General features: G+C 41.2%; 1 protein-coding gene across 2 annotated transcripts in view; it reads right to left on the bottom strand.

The window, feature by feature from the left end:
• The window catches only part of SLC22A16 (solute carrier family 22 member 16), a 52,663-nt gene that overhangs the window by 12,562 nt on the left and 20,547 nt on the right, over positions 1-19,554 (bottom strand). For both annotated transcript variants that reach the window (XM_038397707.2, XM_043510821.1), the window contains exons 2-3: positions 6,455-6,931; positions 3,195-3,312 (exon numbers count right to left, since the gene is read on the bottom strand). In XM_038397707.2, the coding sequence (XP_038253635.1) occupies positions 3,195-3,312; positions 6,455-6,931 (595 nt within the window). The remainder of the gene's footprint in view (positions 1-3,194; positions 3,313-6,454; positions 6,932-19,554) is intronic.

The following is a 19,554-nucleotide window of genomic DNA, read 5'->3' on the forward strand; positions in this document are numbered from 1 at the left end:
TGCTCAAACCTCATCCAATGCCCAATGAAGTCACTAGAGAGATTCCTATTGACATCACTGGCAGTGTTTAATTTGTAGTGAAAGAGTTGCCGGGGCTCAAACAATTTTTTTACATTCAGTAACTGACTAAGCAAGCCCAGAGGCACCAGAGCAATGAACTGCCAAGCCTGGAGGTGCCAGGGCTCAGACATGGCATACCCAGGCACACATTACACACTGATCACTGTGCACTGGACCAGGTTCTTAAGGCCTGCGAGAAAAGATAGGTTTTGCAGCATTCCTGGCAGTGAATAAATCGAAGCTCTGGCAGGCAAAGGAGGGAAGTGAATTCCAGAGTCAAGGACCCCTCTTGTTTTATGCTTTGCCAGCAACAAGTAAAGAGAATAATCTTTGATGCTTTATTCTTGAGTGAATTTTAGTTTCTGATTTCTAAACTATTTTAAATCACTTATTGCATTTTTCTCCCACCATCTTTCTCATTAGTCAAAGCATTCTAAAAGAAAAGCGCACAAAACGTATACCTTTGAATATAGGGTAGCAATTTGAAGTTGATTGCTAAAAAATTAAATATGCTGACATACATACAAGTACAGTAGAAGCTTTTAGAATGTTTACCAAACCTATCTATTTATACATATATCCAGCATTTTAGATGTAGTTTAAAAGACAGAAAAGATGCACATGAGAAAAAACAACAAGGAGTACTTGTGGCATCTTAGAGACTAACAAATTTATTTGAGCATAAGCTTTCGTGGGCTAAAACCCACTTCATCGGATGCATGCAGTGGAAAATACAGTAGGAAGATTATATATATATATATACACACGCTGAGAACATGAAAAAATGGGTGTTGCCATACCCACTATAACGAGAGTGATCAGTTAAGGTGAGCTATTATCAGCAGGAGAAAAAAAAACTTTTGTAGTGTTAATCAGGATGGCCCATTTCCAACAGTTGACAAGAAGGTGTGAGTAACAGTGAGGGAAAAAATAAGCATGGGGAAATAGTTTTACTTTGTGTAATGACACATCCACTCCCAGTCTTTATTCAACCCTAATTTAATGGTGTCCAGTTTGCAAATTAATTCCAATTCAGCAGTTTCACGCTGGAGTCTGTTTTTGAAGTTTTTTTGTTGTAGTATTGCCACTTTTAGGTCTGTAATCAAGTGACCAGGGAGACTGAAGTGTTTTCCGACTGGCTTTTGAATGAAATAATTCTTGACATCTGATTTGTATCCATTTATTCTTTTACGTAGAGAGTGTCCAGTTTGGCCAATGTACATAGCAGAGGGGCATTGCTGGCACATGATGGCATATATCACGTTGCAGGTGAACAAGCCTCTGATAGTGTGGCTGATGTGATTAGGTCTTATGATGGTGTCCCCTGAAGAGATATGTAGACAGAGTTGGCAACGGGCTTCGTTGCAAGGATAGGTTCCGGGTTAGTGTTTTTGTTGTGTGGTTGTGGTTGTTGGTGAGTATTTCCTTCAAGTTGAGGGGGCCTGTCTGTAAAAGGAGTGGCCTGTCTCCCAAGATCTGTGAGAGTGAGGGATCGTCCTTCAGGATAGGTTGTAGATCCTTGATGATGCGCTGGAGAGGTTTTAGTTGGGGGCTGAAGGTGATGGCTAGTGGCGTTCTGTTACTTTCTTTGTTAGACCTGTCCCGTAGTAGGTGACTTCTGGGTACTCTTCTGGCTCTGTCAATCTGTTTCTTCACTTCAGCAGGTGGGGATTGTAGTTGTAAGAATGCTTAATAGAGATCTTGTAGGCATTTGTCTCCGTCTGAGGGGTTGGAGCAAATACAGTTGTATCATAGAGCTTGCTGTAGACAATGGATTGTGTGGTGTGGTCTGGATGAAAGCTGGAGGCATGTAGGTAGGAATAGCAGTCAGTAGGTTTCTGGTATAGGGTGGTGTTTATGTGACCATCCCTTATTAGCACCATAGTGTCCAGGAAGTGGATCTCTTGTGTGGACTGGTCCAGGCTCAGGTTGATGATGGGATGGAAATTGTTGAAATCATTGTGGAATTCCTCAAGGGCTTCTTTTCCATGGGTCCAGATGATGAAGACGTCATCAATGTAGTGCAAGTAGAGTAGGGGCAGCAGGGGATGAGAACTGAGGAAGTATTGTTCTAAGTCAGCCATAAAAATGTTGGCATACTGTGGGGCCATGCGGGTACCCATAGTCGGAGAACACTTCAATCTGCCTGGTCACTCGATTACAGACCTAAAAGTGGCAATACTACAACAAAAAAACTTCAAAAACAGACTCCAGTGAGAAACTGCTGAATTGGAATTAATTTGCAAACTGGACACCATTAAATTAGGGTTGAATAAAGACTGGGAGTGGATGGGTCATTACACAAAGTAAAACTATTTCCCCATGCTTATTTTTCCCCCTACTGTTACTCACACCTTCTTGTCAACTGTTGGAAATGGGCCATTCTGATTATCACTACAAAAGTTTTTTTCCTCCTGCTGATAATAGCTCACCTTAACTGATCACTCTCATTATAGTGGGTATGGCAACACCCATTTTTTCATGTTCTCTGGGAAGTATATATATCTTCCTACTGTATTTTCCACTGCATGCATCCGATGAAGTGGGTTTTAGCCCACGAAAGCTTATGCTCAAATAAATTTGTTAGTCTCTGAGGTGCCACAAGTACTCCTCGTTCTTTTTGCTGATACAGAGTAAGACGGCTACCACTCTGAAACATGAGAAAAAAGGGCAACTATCCCCTATCAATGAACATAGCTGGGGTAAAACCATGACTACATTTTACGAAAAATAAAGTCTATTTCTAGTAATACACCATGAATAACAGTGCAATGCAAGCTGCAATGCAGGAACCAGAATTTGCTACTCAAACTTCGTCTCTCACCTAATTACCAGTCTAGCTGGTGTTGAGACTGTGCTAAAAGAAGCATTGTCAGCCCCTGATGAAGGAAGCACCAAATATTGCTTCATATGCACCCTTTCTGGTTAAAACAAAGAGAAAGGGCACTGAAAGGTGAAGAAAAAGCAGTGTTCGAATTCTCATTCCTTTGCTAAACAGTGTTGTGGCAACACATGGGGCTTTTAAAAACTGGAGAAGGGAAGGAATAGGGAGAAATTATGGAGGGCTTTCCTGAGCCCTGAGGAAGGTTAGGAAACTGCATTTAAAAAGAATTAGGATGAGCATCTATACTTACCATAGCAAGGAGAAAACGTATGATCACAAAGCTGTAGTAGTCAAATGAGAATGCCACTGCCACACCAAATAAAAACTGACCAGTACTTGTGAACCACATTATATACCGTCTTCCCACTCTGCACATTACAATAAAAACATCATCATTATTTATTATTGACCATGTTTATGATGAGAGTTCCTGAGGGCCAACCAAGAACACGGCCCCATTGTGCTAGGCACTGTACAAACACAGAGCTGTCTCTACCCCTAAGAGCTTATAATGGAGATAGATAAAACAGACACAAGGTGAGGGAAGGATAGAACAAACACACAGAGTGAACAATGGGGTGGCATGTGATAAATATTGTACTAAAAAACAACTGCAACTTTGGAAATCTTACCAATAAGAATTATAGTAAATATGAAAAGTATCACTAGTGCTGTATTTAGGGCACTGCACTACCACAGTAGCCCCAGGTTTGATCTTAGCTTTGATATATTGTTCTCTAGGTGAGGGAAAATCTTTTATTTTTTCTGTACCTATCACTGTGACCAGTATAAAAGTAGTACTGATGAAAGGGAGCCCCACCCAACTTTCCATGACTGGAAGGAAGGTCTCCATAGAAAAGGGCACTATGTATGTTCATATTGAGCTTTACGTTTAACTTCCACATCTGTAATCTGCCCTTTTACACAGATTCACTCCATTCTATTTCTCTCTTTCTTGGACATTTTATTTTAAGGAACAGCTACTTAATAAGTTCCAGCACAGGTTAGCATGCAATAACTCATGCTATCTCTTGCCATCTCAAAATATAACATGGATTCCAATGAAAGGTTTTTTACCTTAATTCCTCCCAATTACATTAAGATAAACTATCTAATAAATGGTAATCAGATACTTCCCCAGAGTTCTCTGATTTCACATGTGCACACACAAACTCATTACCAGGAATGCCCACATATGTTAAATGTCACAATACAATAAGTACATTAGCAGGGAAATAAAATTATGTGAAATTTTATCTTCTGATTATAAATATTACAAGTCAGGTCTTAAATTATGTGTCATTCCTCATTCTGAAACAGAGGTCTTTAACATAAAAGGAATCCTAAATTTGTTTGTACGGTTTCCATATCATCTCAGATAGGAAACATGAACATGCTGTATATAAACAAATAACCAGAAGTCAACACCAATAAATTCAACTGAAGAGAAAACAAACTCTAACAGAAATAAAATCTATTTATGAATTAACTCTGTCCTATTTTGTTTAGCAATGTTCATTAATACAGAGTATGTTTCAGGTGTCAACTAAATAATGAACAAGCCCTGTTTCATTTTTGTTCTCTGACGTAGAGATGTATTATTTCTATCTTCAGCAGTAGCAGCTTTTGGAGATTTGGGTTTGGGTTTGTACATGAATTTGGTACCACATTAAAATAATACTGGAATGTGAAGTCTTATAGAACAGATATAGCCCAGACAGCTGCACTGCAAATTTCCCTACAATGCCCTGCCAATGTGCTTCAATCCTGACCTAGGGCACGTCTACACAACAGACTTATGTTAGGTCAATTTAGAGCCACCACAGTAATTACTGCGGTGGTTCATGTCCACACTACCCTCCTTCTGGTGGTGGTGTGCGTCCTCACCAGTATCACTTCCACCGACTGAAGAGGGGCTGGGGTGGGGGGAGCCAGAGCTCTCAGCTCGGCTCATCTTCTCGCTCCCAGCCGGAGCGGGGGAGCCAGGAAAGCATAGCTCGGCTGCGACCAGGGAAACAGGCCTGGCTTTTTGGTCAATTTCAGGGCTCCAGCATGGAGCCATGAAATTGACAAGACAGCCAACAGCTGATGTAAGCATTGCAGTGTCTGCACAGACACCGAGTTTCCCAAACTACACCAACTTAAACCCTATGCCTCTCATGGAGCTGGCATTATGATGTCAATTAGTAGGGCACTTACATAGGTGGGACAAGACTATAATGTGCACACTGACATAATTAGGTCGATGTAAGCTGCCTTACATCCACCTAACTATGTTGTGTAGACCAGGCCTTGGAAGAATGGAGGAGGTAGTTGTCTTCATGCCCATACAATCCTTAATCTCTGCCAAGATTCTCAGCAGAGATGCTAATTAGTGCCAGCTGTGGTCATTCTTGTGCTGGGAACATCTGTTGACTGGAAATTGGACTGAAATTACCAACTTATTTCCCACCAATCAAAAGCTGTCAGATAGTAACTTTCAGATGTAAAACTTCTTGTTGTAACTCCATAAAATACAATGTTTATTCTCTTAAATGGATGTCTAGATCTTGAGCTAATCTAACTGAGAATTATGTGACTATAATGTCATTATCTGTGTCTGCATATTAACTGAAAATATTATAACTGTTTTAAAGAGACAGTGTCAGTTCAATTTATTTCAGTTCAATTCTAAATTCAGGTTTTGTATTAAAGAAAGTTTTACAAAACCTTAGATTAAGAGAACCAATTCCATACTTTTATAAAAATCCAACTGAAAAAATAAGATGTTCTTTATGCATTTACATAATGTGTTTACAACTGAAATATTTCAGCATTATATTACTGCTGGAGGAAGTGAAACTGACAGCAAACTACAGGGAAACTGATTGGTCTATTTTCTTTTCTTCATACAGACAAATGCAAAAAAAAGGTAAACCAATAATGGTGAAAAATACAGTAGATTTTTAGTTTTAGTAATACAGGACTGGATTCAAATCCCGAAGTCTTTGCATCAGTCCCATAAAGTAGTAGTAATGACAGAGGTCAGGAAATTTGTTTTTTAAAAAATATATTTTTTTAACCTTACAGCATAGCTTTAACTATTCATCATATCCATCATAAACATTTCTCTTTTTTATTGTAAGATGAGGAGAATGGGTAGGGGGAAGAGGGAACTATTACCAGGGAAACTCACTATGACCCTGATCCTGCAGAAAGTTCTGCTTAGGTACAAGGTTCCACATATAGGGGGTAGCTTGCAGGATCAAGGCCTACATTTGATATAAAGCAGGGCATTTTAAAAAAAATAAATTTTCTATCAACAGTTTTTTAAATTTTCTGATAGAAAAACACAAATCATCTGTATCAGAGAAAAATAAATGTAAGCTCTGTTGAAGAACACATTTGTTAATACAATGGCAATTAGATTAAACTTCTTTTAAATTAATATCTAATAGAAGAGCAAAGCATTTAGGCACATACAGAGTTATTGCACTCTTAAACTACAGTATTAAGAGGATGGCACTATACCTGTCAGCCATACCACCAAAAATCACTGCTCCAAACAGGACGCCAAACATGAATGTGGGCTGAGTTAATTTTGCAAGCCATTCCCGGTGACAGACCAAATCCCATTCTGTAACAATGGTGCTCTTCCATTTTGTGTGATCATAGATATATCCATCAGAACAAGAAGAAACAGACTTGTTGCCACTATATTCGTATGCAAGATACAAACTGTCCTCCCACTTGGACCTGCTGCACTGATCAAGTTCCCAAATTTCTCCATTTTCCAGCTGGACCACAATGTAATTATTTGTTGATGTCCACAGTGTCCAAATATCCTCTATTCTTGAACTAGAGGAATTGTTGAACAGTATACTAGTCACATTTCCAGGGACATTGCATACAAATTTAGGAGTAACAGCCATGAATACGGAAGCCAAGTAATGGATGCCACATGAGATAGATTGAAAGACAGATGCAAAATAGACACATGCTTGGAATCTGTAATGAGAAAAAAAAAGTTTATAGGGAAAAATACCTGAGATTTCCATAGACAAAAGAAAAGGATAACTAAATAATTTTGGTGGCTAATATGAATCTAGTAATTTTTAAAAAATTTGTAAAAGGGGTCATAATTAGCTATCTAGTGGTTTGTTTTGTAGCGGTTCTTCTAAATTAATTAAACCCTACAAGAGACCAAACACCAGCAGAGTGCCACACAAGTAATGTTCTCAGTTCCCAAGAAATATCAGAGTACACTTTTGTGATGGGTTCCCTCTGGGGTGCCACCTGAAACTGGGGTACCACTGATTCACCAGCCTGGGCTCCCTCTTACATGGTACTGCTGTGACAAGCTAACAAGCCCTCCAGGCTTCAGCCTGCACTTTCATCAGCATACATACAGGTAGGGACACACCCAGCTGCAGTTACATGCAGGCAGGCTATTTGACCGCCCCTGCATGGGATGGCTTCAGCTAGGGCACCTCCCAGCTCCTCAGGCACACCTCCCCTCTGGAGTATAAACCCAAAATTATACCGTCTTGAGCTGCACAGGGAACAGTACAGCTTAAGATCATAAAATTCGCTCCCTCCCCTCAATGTGGAGAGGAATATGCAACAGTTTCCTGCCCCTAGGTTATAATTTTCACACATTGGTTTAGATAAAGCAAAACAAATTTATTAACTACAAAAGCCACAGAGAGAGAGAGAGAGAGAGAGAGAGAGAGAGAGAGTCTGTCTCTCTCTCTTTCTCACACACACACACACACACACACACACACACACACACAGTCTCTTTCACACTCCCCTCCCAGCATATACTTGTATTATTGTTGTTGTTACTTCTTGGTATGTCCTGCAATGCACATATATTCTCTGTAATTTCTTTCTTTCAAAGTGTTATTTTAGTGTTTTGACTAGTCTACGCATTTCATAATTTTTATTTCTCTTACACTTAAATGTAATTCTCTGAGTAGTGAGTTCTAAAATGCTGAACCTGTCCTGGCTGGAGTAATTATCCCTATGGTAACTTTTAAAAAAATATATATTATATCTAGGTTTTTTGTCTCTATTCATGGCACACATAGGCACATACCTCAGTGCACATAACAAAATTTATTCCACACATGGATGGAAAAAATTAGAGGGAACATTGCCGATCACCTGCCCAGGATGGTGATAGTGACTGTGAAATGCTCAGGGAGATTAGAGAGGCTATAAAAATAAAAAACTCAATAAAATGGGGGATTTCAACCATCCCCATATTGACTGGGTATACATCACTTCAGGACGGGATGCAGAGATAAAGTTTCTTGATATCTTAAATGACTGCTTCTTAGAGAAGCTAGTCCTGGAACCCACAAGAGGAGAGGCAATTCTTGATTTAGGCCTAAGTGGAGCACAGGATCTGGTCCAAGAGGTGAATATAGTTGGATCGCTTGGTAATAGTGACCATAACATAATTAAATTTAACCTCCCTGTTGTGGGGAAAACACCACAGCAGCCCAACACTGTAGCATTTAATTTCAGAAAGGGGGACTACATAAAAATGAGGAAGTTAGTTAAACAAAAATTAAAAAGTACAGTGCCAAAAGTGAAATCCCTGCAAGCTGCATGGAAACTTTTTAAAAATACCACAATAGAGGTTCAACTTAAATTTACACCCCAAATTAAAAAACATAGAGAAATCAAAAAAGTGCCACTGTGGCTAAACAACAAATTAAAAAAGGCAAATTGAGACAAAAAGGCATCCTTTAAAAAGTGGAAGTTAAATTTGAGAGAGAAAATTAGAAATAAGCATAAATTCTGTAAGTGACTAAAAATATAATTAGGAAGGACAAAAAGGAATTTGAAGAAGAGCTAGACAAAGACGCAAAAAGTAATAGCAATTTTTTTTTAGTACATCAGAAGAAGGAAGCCTGCTAAACAATCAGTGGGGCCACTGGACAATTGAGATGCTAAAGGAGCACTCAAGGATGATAAGGCCATTGTGGAGAAACTACATGAATTCTTTTCATTGGTCTTCACAGCTGAGGACGTGAGGGAATTTCCCAAACCTGAGCCACTCTTTTTAGGTGACAAATCTGAAAAACTGTCACAGATTGAGGTGTCATTAGAGGAGGTTTGGGAAAAAATTGATAAACTAAACAGTAATAAGTCACCAGGACCAGATGGTATTCACCCAAGAGTTCTGAAGGAATTCCAATGTGAAATTGCAGAACTACTTACTGTAGTCTATAACCTATCATTTAAATCAACATCTGTACCAAATGACAGAGGATAGCTAATGTGACGCCAATTTTTGAAAAAGTCTCCAGAGGTGATCCCAGCAATTATAGGCCAGTAAGCCTGACTTCAGTACCAGGCAAACTGGTTGAAACTATAGTAAAGAACAAAATTGTCAGACACATAGGTGAATATAATTTGTTGGGGAAGAGTCAACATGGTTTCGTAAAGGGAAATCATGCCTTACCAATCTACTAGAATTCTTTGACGGGGTCAACAAGCATGTGGACAAGGGGAATTCAGTGGATATAGTGTACTTAGATTTTCAGAAAGCTTTTGATAAGATTCCTCACCAAAGGCTCTTAAACAAAGTAAGCTATCATGGAATAAGTGGGAAGGTCCTCTCATGGATTGATAACTGGATCGATAACTGGTTAAAAGATAGGAAACAATGGGTAAGAATAAATGGTCAGGTTTCAGAATTGAGAAAGGTAAATAGTGGTGTCCCCAGCAGTCTGTGCCGGGATCAGTCCTATTCAACATATTCATAAATGATCTGGAAAAAAGGGGTAAACAGTGAGGTGGCAAAATTTGCAGATGATACAAAACTACTCAAGATAGTTAAGTCCAAAGCAGACTGTGAAGAGCTACAAAAGGATCTCACAAAACTGGGTGACTGGGCAACAAAATGGCAGATGACATTCAATGCTGATAAATGCAAAGTAATGCACATTGGAAAACATAATCCCTATACATATAAAATGATGGGGTCTAAATTAGCTGTTACCACTCAAAAAAGAGATCTTGGAGTCATTGTGGATAGTTCTCTGAAAACATCCACTCAATGTGCAGCAGCAGTGAAAAAAGTTAATGGAATGTTGGGAATCATTAAGAAAGGGCTATATAATAAGACATATAATATAATATTGCCTCTATATAAATCCATGGCATGCGCACATCTTGAATACTGCATGCAAATGTGGTCACCCCATCTCAAAAAAGATATATTGGAATTGGAAACAGAAACTGGCAAGAAAAATGATTAGGAGGGTATGGAACAGCTTCCGTATGAGGAGAGATAAATAAGACTGGGATTTTTCAGCTTGGAAAAGAGATGACTAAGGGAGGATATGATAGAGGTCTATAAAATCATGACTGGTGTGGAGAAAGTTAATAAAATTGTTATTTACTCCTTCTCATAACACAAGAACTAGGGGTCACCAAATGAAATTAATAGGCAGCAGATTTAAAAGAAACAAGAGGAAGTATTTTTTCACACAACGCACAGTCAACTTGTGGAACTCCTTGCCAGAGGATGTTGTGAAGGCCAAGACTATAACAGGGTTCAAAAAAGAACTAGATAAGTTCATGGAGGATAGGTCCATCAATGGCTATTAGCCAAGATGAGCAGGGATAGTGTCTCTAGCCTCTCTTTGCCAGAAGCTGGGAATGGGTGACGCGGGATGGATTACTTGATGATTACCTGTTCTGTTCATTTCCCCTGGTCACCGTAGGGGAGAAGGAGCAGTGCAAGCTCAGATGAGAAATAATCACAGTAATAAAGATGTATATTTGGACATTGCAGAAGGCATGCAACAACTCATCGGGTATGACCCAGATAAGCAGCAAAGCAAAGTGAAGGGGAAGGAACTCTGGCAGCCCTTTCAAAAAATAAGGGAGGCCAATAGAAAATCTGGAGCTGCCCCCACACCTGCTGCTTTTATGTTGTACTGGATGCTGTATTTAGTGAGGATCCCACCACCATCCTGCACGTGAGAGTGGACACCTCATAAGACCCAGAGGAGGGAACCTGGCAGTAGTCACTGATTACCCAATAACAGCTTTTTAGGAAGTAATCCTGAAAGCTGCTGAGCTTCCCCAACTCTCACTGAGCATGACGGGGCCTTAATGCGTCACAGGAAGTACTTAGCATTTCACAGAATTGGGCCCTTAAATTGTATATCTTTAGTGTTAATTTCATAACATTGTATTGCAGCCATCAATGCCTCTTTGTCTTCACTGAAATAAAAGTTTCTTTTTACATTATAACTAGTAAAATTTTAGTGGAGACAAGACACAAGTAGTTTTCACCTCGATATAGCTAGTTGAGATCAACCCTGTTTCCTCTTCCTGGGGTTGACCTTGACTAGCTTGACATTAAAAACTGGAATGCCTTGTCTCCTCTAGAATTTTACACTGAGATAGTTATCTTGATGTAAAAACACCTTTTTTTGCCATGAAGACATAGCTTATCTACATTACATATACTTCCTTATGGTCTACATTTCATTTGACTTTTTGCTAAGACTGCCAAAAAGGTTGTAAAAATGTTGGTATTATTTTGTATTCTGGGCACTCGTGCATCAGGAAATACATTGGGGGCCACCAATTCTTACTATAAAGGCCTCTAAACCAATGGTTCTCAATCAGGGGTATGTGTACTCCTGGGTACACAGATCTTCCAGGGGGTAACTCATCTAGATATTTGCCTAGTTTTACAACAGGCTACATAAAAAGAACTAGCGAAGTCAGTACAAACTAAAATTTCATATAGATAATGACTTTAAAGTGCTCTATATACTATACATTGAAATATAAGTAAATTATTTATATGCCAATCAATTTATAATATGGTAAAAATGAGAAAGTAAGCAATTTTTCAATAATAATGTGCTGTAACACTTGTATTTCTATATCTGATTTTGTAAGCAAATAGTTCTTAAGTGAGGTGAAACCTGGGGGTATGCAAGAAAATTCAGACTCCTGAAAGGGGTACAGTAATTTGGAAAAGTTGAGAGCCACTTCTCTTAACAACCATTAGATGATAAAAATGTTGGTTGTTACCAATTTGGGATAAATATAGACCAGCTGCCCAAATCTTAAAGTCTCTGGATCCCAACCTTACCAATCTCCTGATCTATCCACTATCCTGACTATGCAGACTCCACATTTGGGTTCTGCAAATAGATGATGATGATGATGATGATTATAAAAAGGATATGATAGCAGAGTTGTTTTTATTAAAACTGAAGTGGCTTAGATAATACATTGTGAAAACTCCCTTTCCCTTACAAGAATCAGTTGTATCCAGTTCCAATTTAAACTCTCAAAAGATTGAGGGAATGAAAAATGACACAAATTTCTATTTCAAGTAAATTTTTTATTGCTTTTTAAAGAGATGGGTGCTGTTTTACAGGATAAAAAGAAGACTGTGGAAAGGTTAAGAAACTGTAATTTATACAGTTTAAAGAAATAAGCAGAGGGGGAAATTTAATAGCACCATACACGGAAATGATAGCGAGGGAAGATTTATTCAAGGTTGCCCAAGGATGTATTACAAGAAGTTAATGGCGTCAAACTAAAGAAGGGGACATAAAGATTCTATATAATAAATCATTTTTAACGAGCAAGTTGACATTGGAACGGTCTTTCAAGAAAGGTCATTGAAGTGCCATCACTGGAAATGTTCAGAATCTGATTAGATAACACTCTCAAAGGAATAGTTAGGGCAGAGATGAGTTATTGTTGGGATGATCTGGGGATGTGGGTGTGACAATGTATCTCTGTGTTCACTCCTTTTTTAAGACAATGATAAATTGTGTACAAAGTAGACCTTCTAAGGTATCATCTGAAAACTCATGATTTCCTGATATTTATTGTCCTGGTAAAATGTGTGTGGCAACATTGTATGTAAAGTTATAAGGTACTACTGCATGATGTTACTAAGACATAGTCCATATCTGGGGAAGCAGCCACAAACCATTTCCTCAGAGACAAAGGCAAACCTCAGCCAGGTGTCAACAAAATCAAAAGGACTATTACCTGTTTAAGTGGCCGTTCTTTGGCAAGAAAAAGGTGTGAGTGAGAAATTTACATCTTGGCAAAGAAACAGCTGGAGGTTCCCATCCCCACATACTTTCTGTGATGTCTCCTGAACCCCAGCTGGAGATGATTCTCAAAGAAGTAGAAAATGTATAAGAATGGGGAACGGATCAACCCCAAGATATCTCTCCCCTCATCTCTACCCACAGCACTTGAAGGAAAAAGGAAGCATCATTGGACTGGGGAGAGATCCTGGCAGAAAGGAATTCAGCCAGTAAGAACATGCTAGAACAGTGGTCTCCAACCTTTTTACGCCCAAGATCACTTTTTGAATCTAAGGGCAATCCAGGATCTAACTCACCCCTTCCTCGAGGCCCTGGCCCTTCCCCAAAGCTCCAACCACTCCATCCCCCACTCTCTCCGTCGCTTCCTCTCCCCCACCCTCACTCACTTTCACCAGGGTGGGCAGGGGTTTGGGGTTCAGTAGGGGGTGCGGGCTCTGGGCTGGGGCCAAGGGGTTTGCAGTGTGGGAAGGAGCCTGGTCTGAGCCTGGGGCAATGGGTCGGGATGCAGGAAGGGAAGAGGGGCGTAAGCTCTAGGAGAGACTTTGTGTGCAGGAGGGAGTTAAAGATGTTGGCTTTGGGGAGGTGGGTCAGGGCTGGGGCTTGGGGTGCAGGAGAAGGTTCAGGGTGTAAGAAGGGGCATGGGGTGCTGGCTCTTGGAGGGAGCTCAGGATGAGGTTTGGAGTGCAGAAGGGGGTATGGGGTGCTGGCTCTGGGAAGGGATCAGGGCTGAGGCAGGAGGTTGGGGTGCAGGAGGCAGTACAGGGTGCTCACTCTGAGAGGGGGCTCAGGGTGCAGGCTCTGGGAGAGGCCTCAGGCATGGGGGTTGGGGTGCGGCCTCCTGCCGAGCAGCACTTATGTCCAGTGGCTCCTGGTTGGCAGTGCAGCGAGACAAAGGCAGGCTCCCTGCCTACCCCAGCCCCACATGGCTCCCGGAAGGGGCCAACGCACCCCTGGGAGAGTCTGAGGTCTCTGTAAGCACCACTCCCACAGCTCTCCCGACCAATGGGAGCTGCGGGGGCGGTGCTTGTAGGCAGGAGCAGCACACGGAGGGAGACCCCTGCCCCCCCCGGCTGCGCTGGCCGCTTCTGGAGCAGCATGGGGCTGGGGTAGGCAGGGAGTCTGCCTTAGCAGCAGCCACACTTCACTGACAGAGATAGCAAACGATGGGGAGATCCTCTAGGATCGACCAGTCTATTGAGATCAACCAATTGGTGACCACTATGCTAGAACATGTGGTGAGAGAGGCTTTTGCTTTGAATTCACTTAGCTTGTTAAGTTAGGTATTAGCTGCATTTATTTTCTTTTAACCATTTCTGACTTTTATGCCTCATTACTTGTAATCACTTAAAATCTATCTTTCTGTAGTTAATAAACTTGTTTTATCTAAATTGGTGTGCTTGGAATGAAGTGTTTGAGAAACTCCTTTTGATATAAAAGGATTTGTGCATATCATAAGAACGGTCATACTGGGTCACACCAAATGTTCATCTAGGCCAGTATCTGTCTTCTGACAGTGGCCAATGCCAAAGGGAATGCCTGGGGTCAAACTTTCTACAGTAGACATTTTTGGGTCCATCCACCACTTTAATGACAACAGATGGAATGTGAACCAGCATACCCAGATGAGGTTTGCATGGCTGATGTAAAGGTTTCAAGGTTTCACCCTTTTCTCATGCAGCACAGGTGAAATCTGGCATGCTGAGTCATGAAGAGGTGAGATGCCTATGGCTCTGAAGTCTGAGACATGTTCTTTCCGATGTTCAGGCATAAGCCTGGAAATGGGTGTATAAGTTGAGTATGATTTGGAATCTTTCTGGAGGCAGATAAATCATCAGTGCTACAGAGTCCAGAATACCCAATGAATTCTATTTTTGTTGTTGTGGGATCAGTATTGGCATGTCCATGTTTACTTTAAGACCTAATTGGGTAAACAGAAATAGAATTTGCTGTATGAAGTCTGCTACTTGTTCACAGGTTTCAGAGTAGCAGCCATTTTAGTCTGTATTCACAAAAAGAAAAGGAGTACTTGTGGCACCTTAGAGACTAACAAATAAATTTATTTGTTAGTCTCTAAGGTGCCACAAGTACTCCTTTTCTTTTTACTTGTTCACAGAATTCCTACAATTCAGCCTAGCATGGCCGAATACAAAGCTACGGGGTTCAAGAAAGTTTGCATTCAGCATGGCTAAGCCATGCCACCACTACCCATCTTACCATGGCTATGCTTACTATTTCTAGCAATAGCTCTCATTGAGTCAGCATGAGTATGTGTACATGAGCTGGGAATCACACCCCTATTTCCTAGGTGTAGCCTAAATATCCAACTATCTGTTTAAACAAATATGAAAGTGACAGTAATTTCAAGCTCCAACTTACAGCAATGGATGGTGAGCAGGAACTGAGAGGGGCCACTGGAGTTGTCCCAACCTTTACGCTCTCAGTTAGAAGCACAAGGACACTCAGGATACAGCACTACCCCAATGGACACTGTTGCCAAAAGAATCTGTCTTGAATATACTGGGTACACGGGCACCAACAATGGAATATATATGTGGACAAGCACTTGAAGAATTTGATCTTTAACATCTAACTCAAGGTAGAAATAAGTCTCCAGGTAGCCAGGATTGTAGAAGTAGTCCACATCATAATGCTCTGCATCTAGGTTACTGTTTTTAAATGTTTGCATGACTCATTTGTCATGCACTTTGCAGACTCTCCAGAAAAAAGGCTAATGCAAGTAGTTGTGTGCAATCCTGGAGTCTTAAATGGGGGCTTCCTGCTCTGCAAGGTGAATTCCACTGAAAAACATTGAATTCCTGTAAAAATAATTCTGTCCCTTTCTACAGGAGAGGTGAAATTTTAAACTAATAGGACCATATGCATTTGTCCTTAAACCAATACATTAATGTTTTACATAAACATTTGCTTAATACTAGGAATAATTTAAATATATTTTAAAAATCAATGTTATCAAGAAATGTCCTGGCACAAACAAAACAGCCCTGCTCCAGAACGACTGACTACTTATTTTCTACCTGAGAAAGCCCAAAATTAGTCAGAGCTAATCAAAAATCCTTAAAAGGGCCCTGTATATGAGTCTGTATTAATGAAGATCTTTTCTTTGTATTGCCAAAGTGAAGTGCTAGGTGTCTAACTTTACACATCATGTACTTATCTCTACTGCGTCAATAGCAGCCTGTCCTACTGACTAGAGTGCTCTGTCAAAAGGTGATTTAAGATACACAATGTCCCAGTGAAATGTAACACCAAGGAAGTTAATGCTGGGTACACGTCCTTGGCTGAAAATCATGTATGTGTTGATGAAGTGGGTTGCAGATAAACTTAATAAAAAAAAAAAAACTTATCAAGACTGGGTAAAGAGTCAGCTACTGATGCTGTACTCATAGCTCATGAAACAACCTGGTATAAGTTTTGCGATAATAAGAAGCAAGCAAGTCAGTCAGCCTCTGATCATTAACTTGCTAACAGAATTCATTAGAACAGCTGAAGTTCTCACTCACAATGACCAACCATATTTCTGAGACAGATATGGCAATTTTCTGCAGTACCTTTAGGAGATGGTATTATATAAAGTTTACATATCATTGTGGGCCAAGCCCTCCAGGAATTAAGAACAATGGAGCGTGATTAGGCAAATTTATTCAGGTTGTGACTCCTCCAGAGAGGCTCACAAATACTAGTTCAAACTGGATTCTCCAGAGATCAACAGACAAAGAAAGGACTTCTGGAAAAACAGCCTCACTTTAAACTGATTCAGGGCCTTCCTTCTGATCCAGAAAACAGACAGGACATTCTGTCCAAGGGGGATCTCAATCCTTAAAAGTTTTGAAGGACTGATCCTCTACCAGAACCCCTTCTGGAGTTGAAGGGTTGGGGCGATCACTGGTAAGCTTATTAGCATGCATGTAGGTTCTTTTATTGTTTTTAAAATGTTTTCCCTGTAATGTTTTCACCTTAAGAATAAACATGCTTGTTTAGAAAGAGGTGAGTGGAAACTTGTAACTGGGGGCAATTACACAGTTTATAATCTCTTAAGAGAAAGCAAAGCAGGCTTGCTTAGGCAGTCTGACCTGCTAGGGAACTCACAGTATAGACAGGGAACTGTGCATCCTGGAAAAACCCAGGTCAGGAGGGAGAAAGAGTCAGGTCTCCACCCAAGAGAGGGGGTAGCTGAGGAACTGCAAGCCTAAAGTGGATGCCTTTGCTTGACCACAGGGTAGAAATACAGGTGCAGTTGCCCTGAACTGTGACACTATGTTGTCAATGTCCTAGGCAGCACCTGACCCCAAGTCAGCTTCCAGTCCTCACAATGGACTGGCCAGTCTTTGAAACAGAAAAGCAGATTAGCACTGATAAGGCCTCAACTGGAGTACTGTGTCCAGTTCTGGGTGCCACATTTCAGGAATGATGTGAACAAATTCGAGAAAGTCCAGAGGAGAGCAACAAAAATGATTAAAGATCTAGAAAATATGACCTAGGAGCAAAGATTGAAAAAAAACTGGGTTTGTTCAGTCTGGAGAAGAGAAGACTGAGACTGTGCCTACACTGCACTTTCGTCAGTAAAATTCTGTCAGTCAGGGGTGTGAAAAAACCCACACCCCGACCGACAAAAGTTTTACCAATGAAAAGTGCCAGTGTGGACAGTGCTTTGTCGGCGGGAGACGCTTTCCCGCCAACAAAGCTACCGCCCCTTGTTGACGGTGGTTTTATTTTGTTGGCAGAAGAGCTCTCTCCTGTTGACAAAGAGTGGCTACCCTGCTTACCTTACAGCTGCACTGCTGTGCCACTGTAAGATGCGCAGTGTAGACAAAGCTTTAGGGTGGACGTGATAACAGCTGACAGGCACAGAAAAGGTTGTTACAAGGAGGAGGGTGAAAAATTTGTTCTCCTTAACCTCTAAGGCAAGGACAAGAAGCAATGGGCTTAAATTGCAGCAAGCGAGGTTTAGGTTGGACATTATGAAAAACTTCCTACCAGTAACGGTAGTTAAGCACTGAAACAAATTGGCTAGGGAGACTGTAGGATCTCCATCTTTGGAGATTTTTAAGAACAGGTTAGACAAATTCCTGTCAGGGATGGTCTAGTTATTATTTAGTCCTGCCTTGAGTGCAGGAGACTGAACTAGAAGACCTACTGAAGGCCCCTTCCAGTCCTACACTTCTATGATTCATTGGTCATCAGACAGCTGCAGCGGCACAGGAGCTAGCAAACAGAGCTCTAAACTGGGGAGTTTGAGTGGGAGTTCTGTTGGAGGAGAAGGTAGTTGTACTTGGTTTTGTATTTTTAGTATTTGTGTGTGTGTGTAGGGGTTTTGTGCTGGGAGAGCAGCTGAGCCTGATTAGGGGGCGGGGCTTTGTGCTGGGAGAGCAGCTGAGCCCTGATTAGGGGGTGGGGCTTCTGACTAGGGGTCCTATAAAGGTAGCCAGCCAGTCAGGCAGCGGCACAGACAGCTGCAGCGGCACAGGAGCTAGCAAAGAGAGCTCTAAACAGGGGAGTTTGAGTGGGAGTTTGCAAGGGGAGTTTGGATTGTGGTGCTTGTTTGGGGTTTGCTTTTGCTGGGGGGGTGGTCTTTTTGGTGTGCCTTGTGTTTCCCAGATTAACAGGATTTAGGTGGGAAGGTGATGACAGATATGGAGGCAGCTGTGGGAGTGACTCCTGTAGTGGAAGACACATTGAGGATGACTGGATGTGGAAACTGTGGTATGTACGTGATCCTGGAGGGAGGAACCGGTAAGAGTTTTTTCTGCATGAAATGTCGTCTGATAGAGCTAATGGAGGAAAAGATCCGAGGTTTGGAGATACAGGTGGAAAGTCTGGTTGAGTTTAGGAAGGGGTTTGAGCAGATGATGGAGCAAAGATATGAGGTATCTGAAGGGAAAAGCTCAGACTCACGGATGGAAGCAGGGCTGGGGAATTTTGAGGGGAGACTTGGTGAGGAAAGTGGTCAGTGGAAACATGTGACTCAAAGAACCAGGCAGAGGAAAAGACGGGCTAGTGAAGGAGAAACAAAGCTTAGGAACAGGTTTGCAGAGTTGGAAAATGAAGAAGGGGCTCAGCAGGTACTTGAAGGTGGAAGGGTAAGAAAGAAGAGAAGAGAGGCTAGTCCTATAGAAAAGCGGAAGAGTCAAGGGAGACTACACCAAATATGAGCCCCAGGAGGATACAGGATGGGTTGAAGAAGATTATAAGGGAAAATAGGAATGGAAAGAACTTGCAGCCAGAGGGAACAGGGGAGAGACTGGAGAATAGCACCGTCACCAGGAAAAGGCAGGTCTATGTGATCGGGGACTCTTTATTGAGAAGACTAGACAGGCCTGTAACTAGAGCTGATCCAGAGAATAGAAGGGTGTGCTGTCTTCCGGGTGCTAAGATACGGGATGTAGACCTGAGGTTGAAAAGGATCCTAAAGGGAGCGGGAAAGAATCCCCTAATTATCCTTCATGTGGGAACAAATGATACGGCTAGATTCTCGCTGGAAAGTATTAAGGGAGA

The sequence above is a fragment of the Dermochelys coriacea genome, chromosome 3 (genome assembly GCF_009764565.3).
Source record: "Dermochelys coriacea isolate rDerCor1 chromosome 3, rDerCor1.pri.v4, whole genome shotgun sequence".
In the NCBI taxonomy this organism is placed as follows: Eukaryota; Metazoa; Chordata; order Testudines; family Dermochelyidae; genus Dermochelys; species Dermochelys coriacea.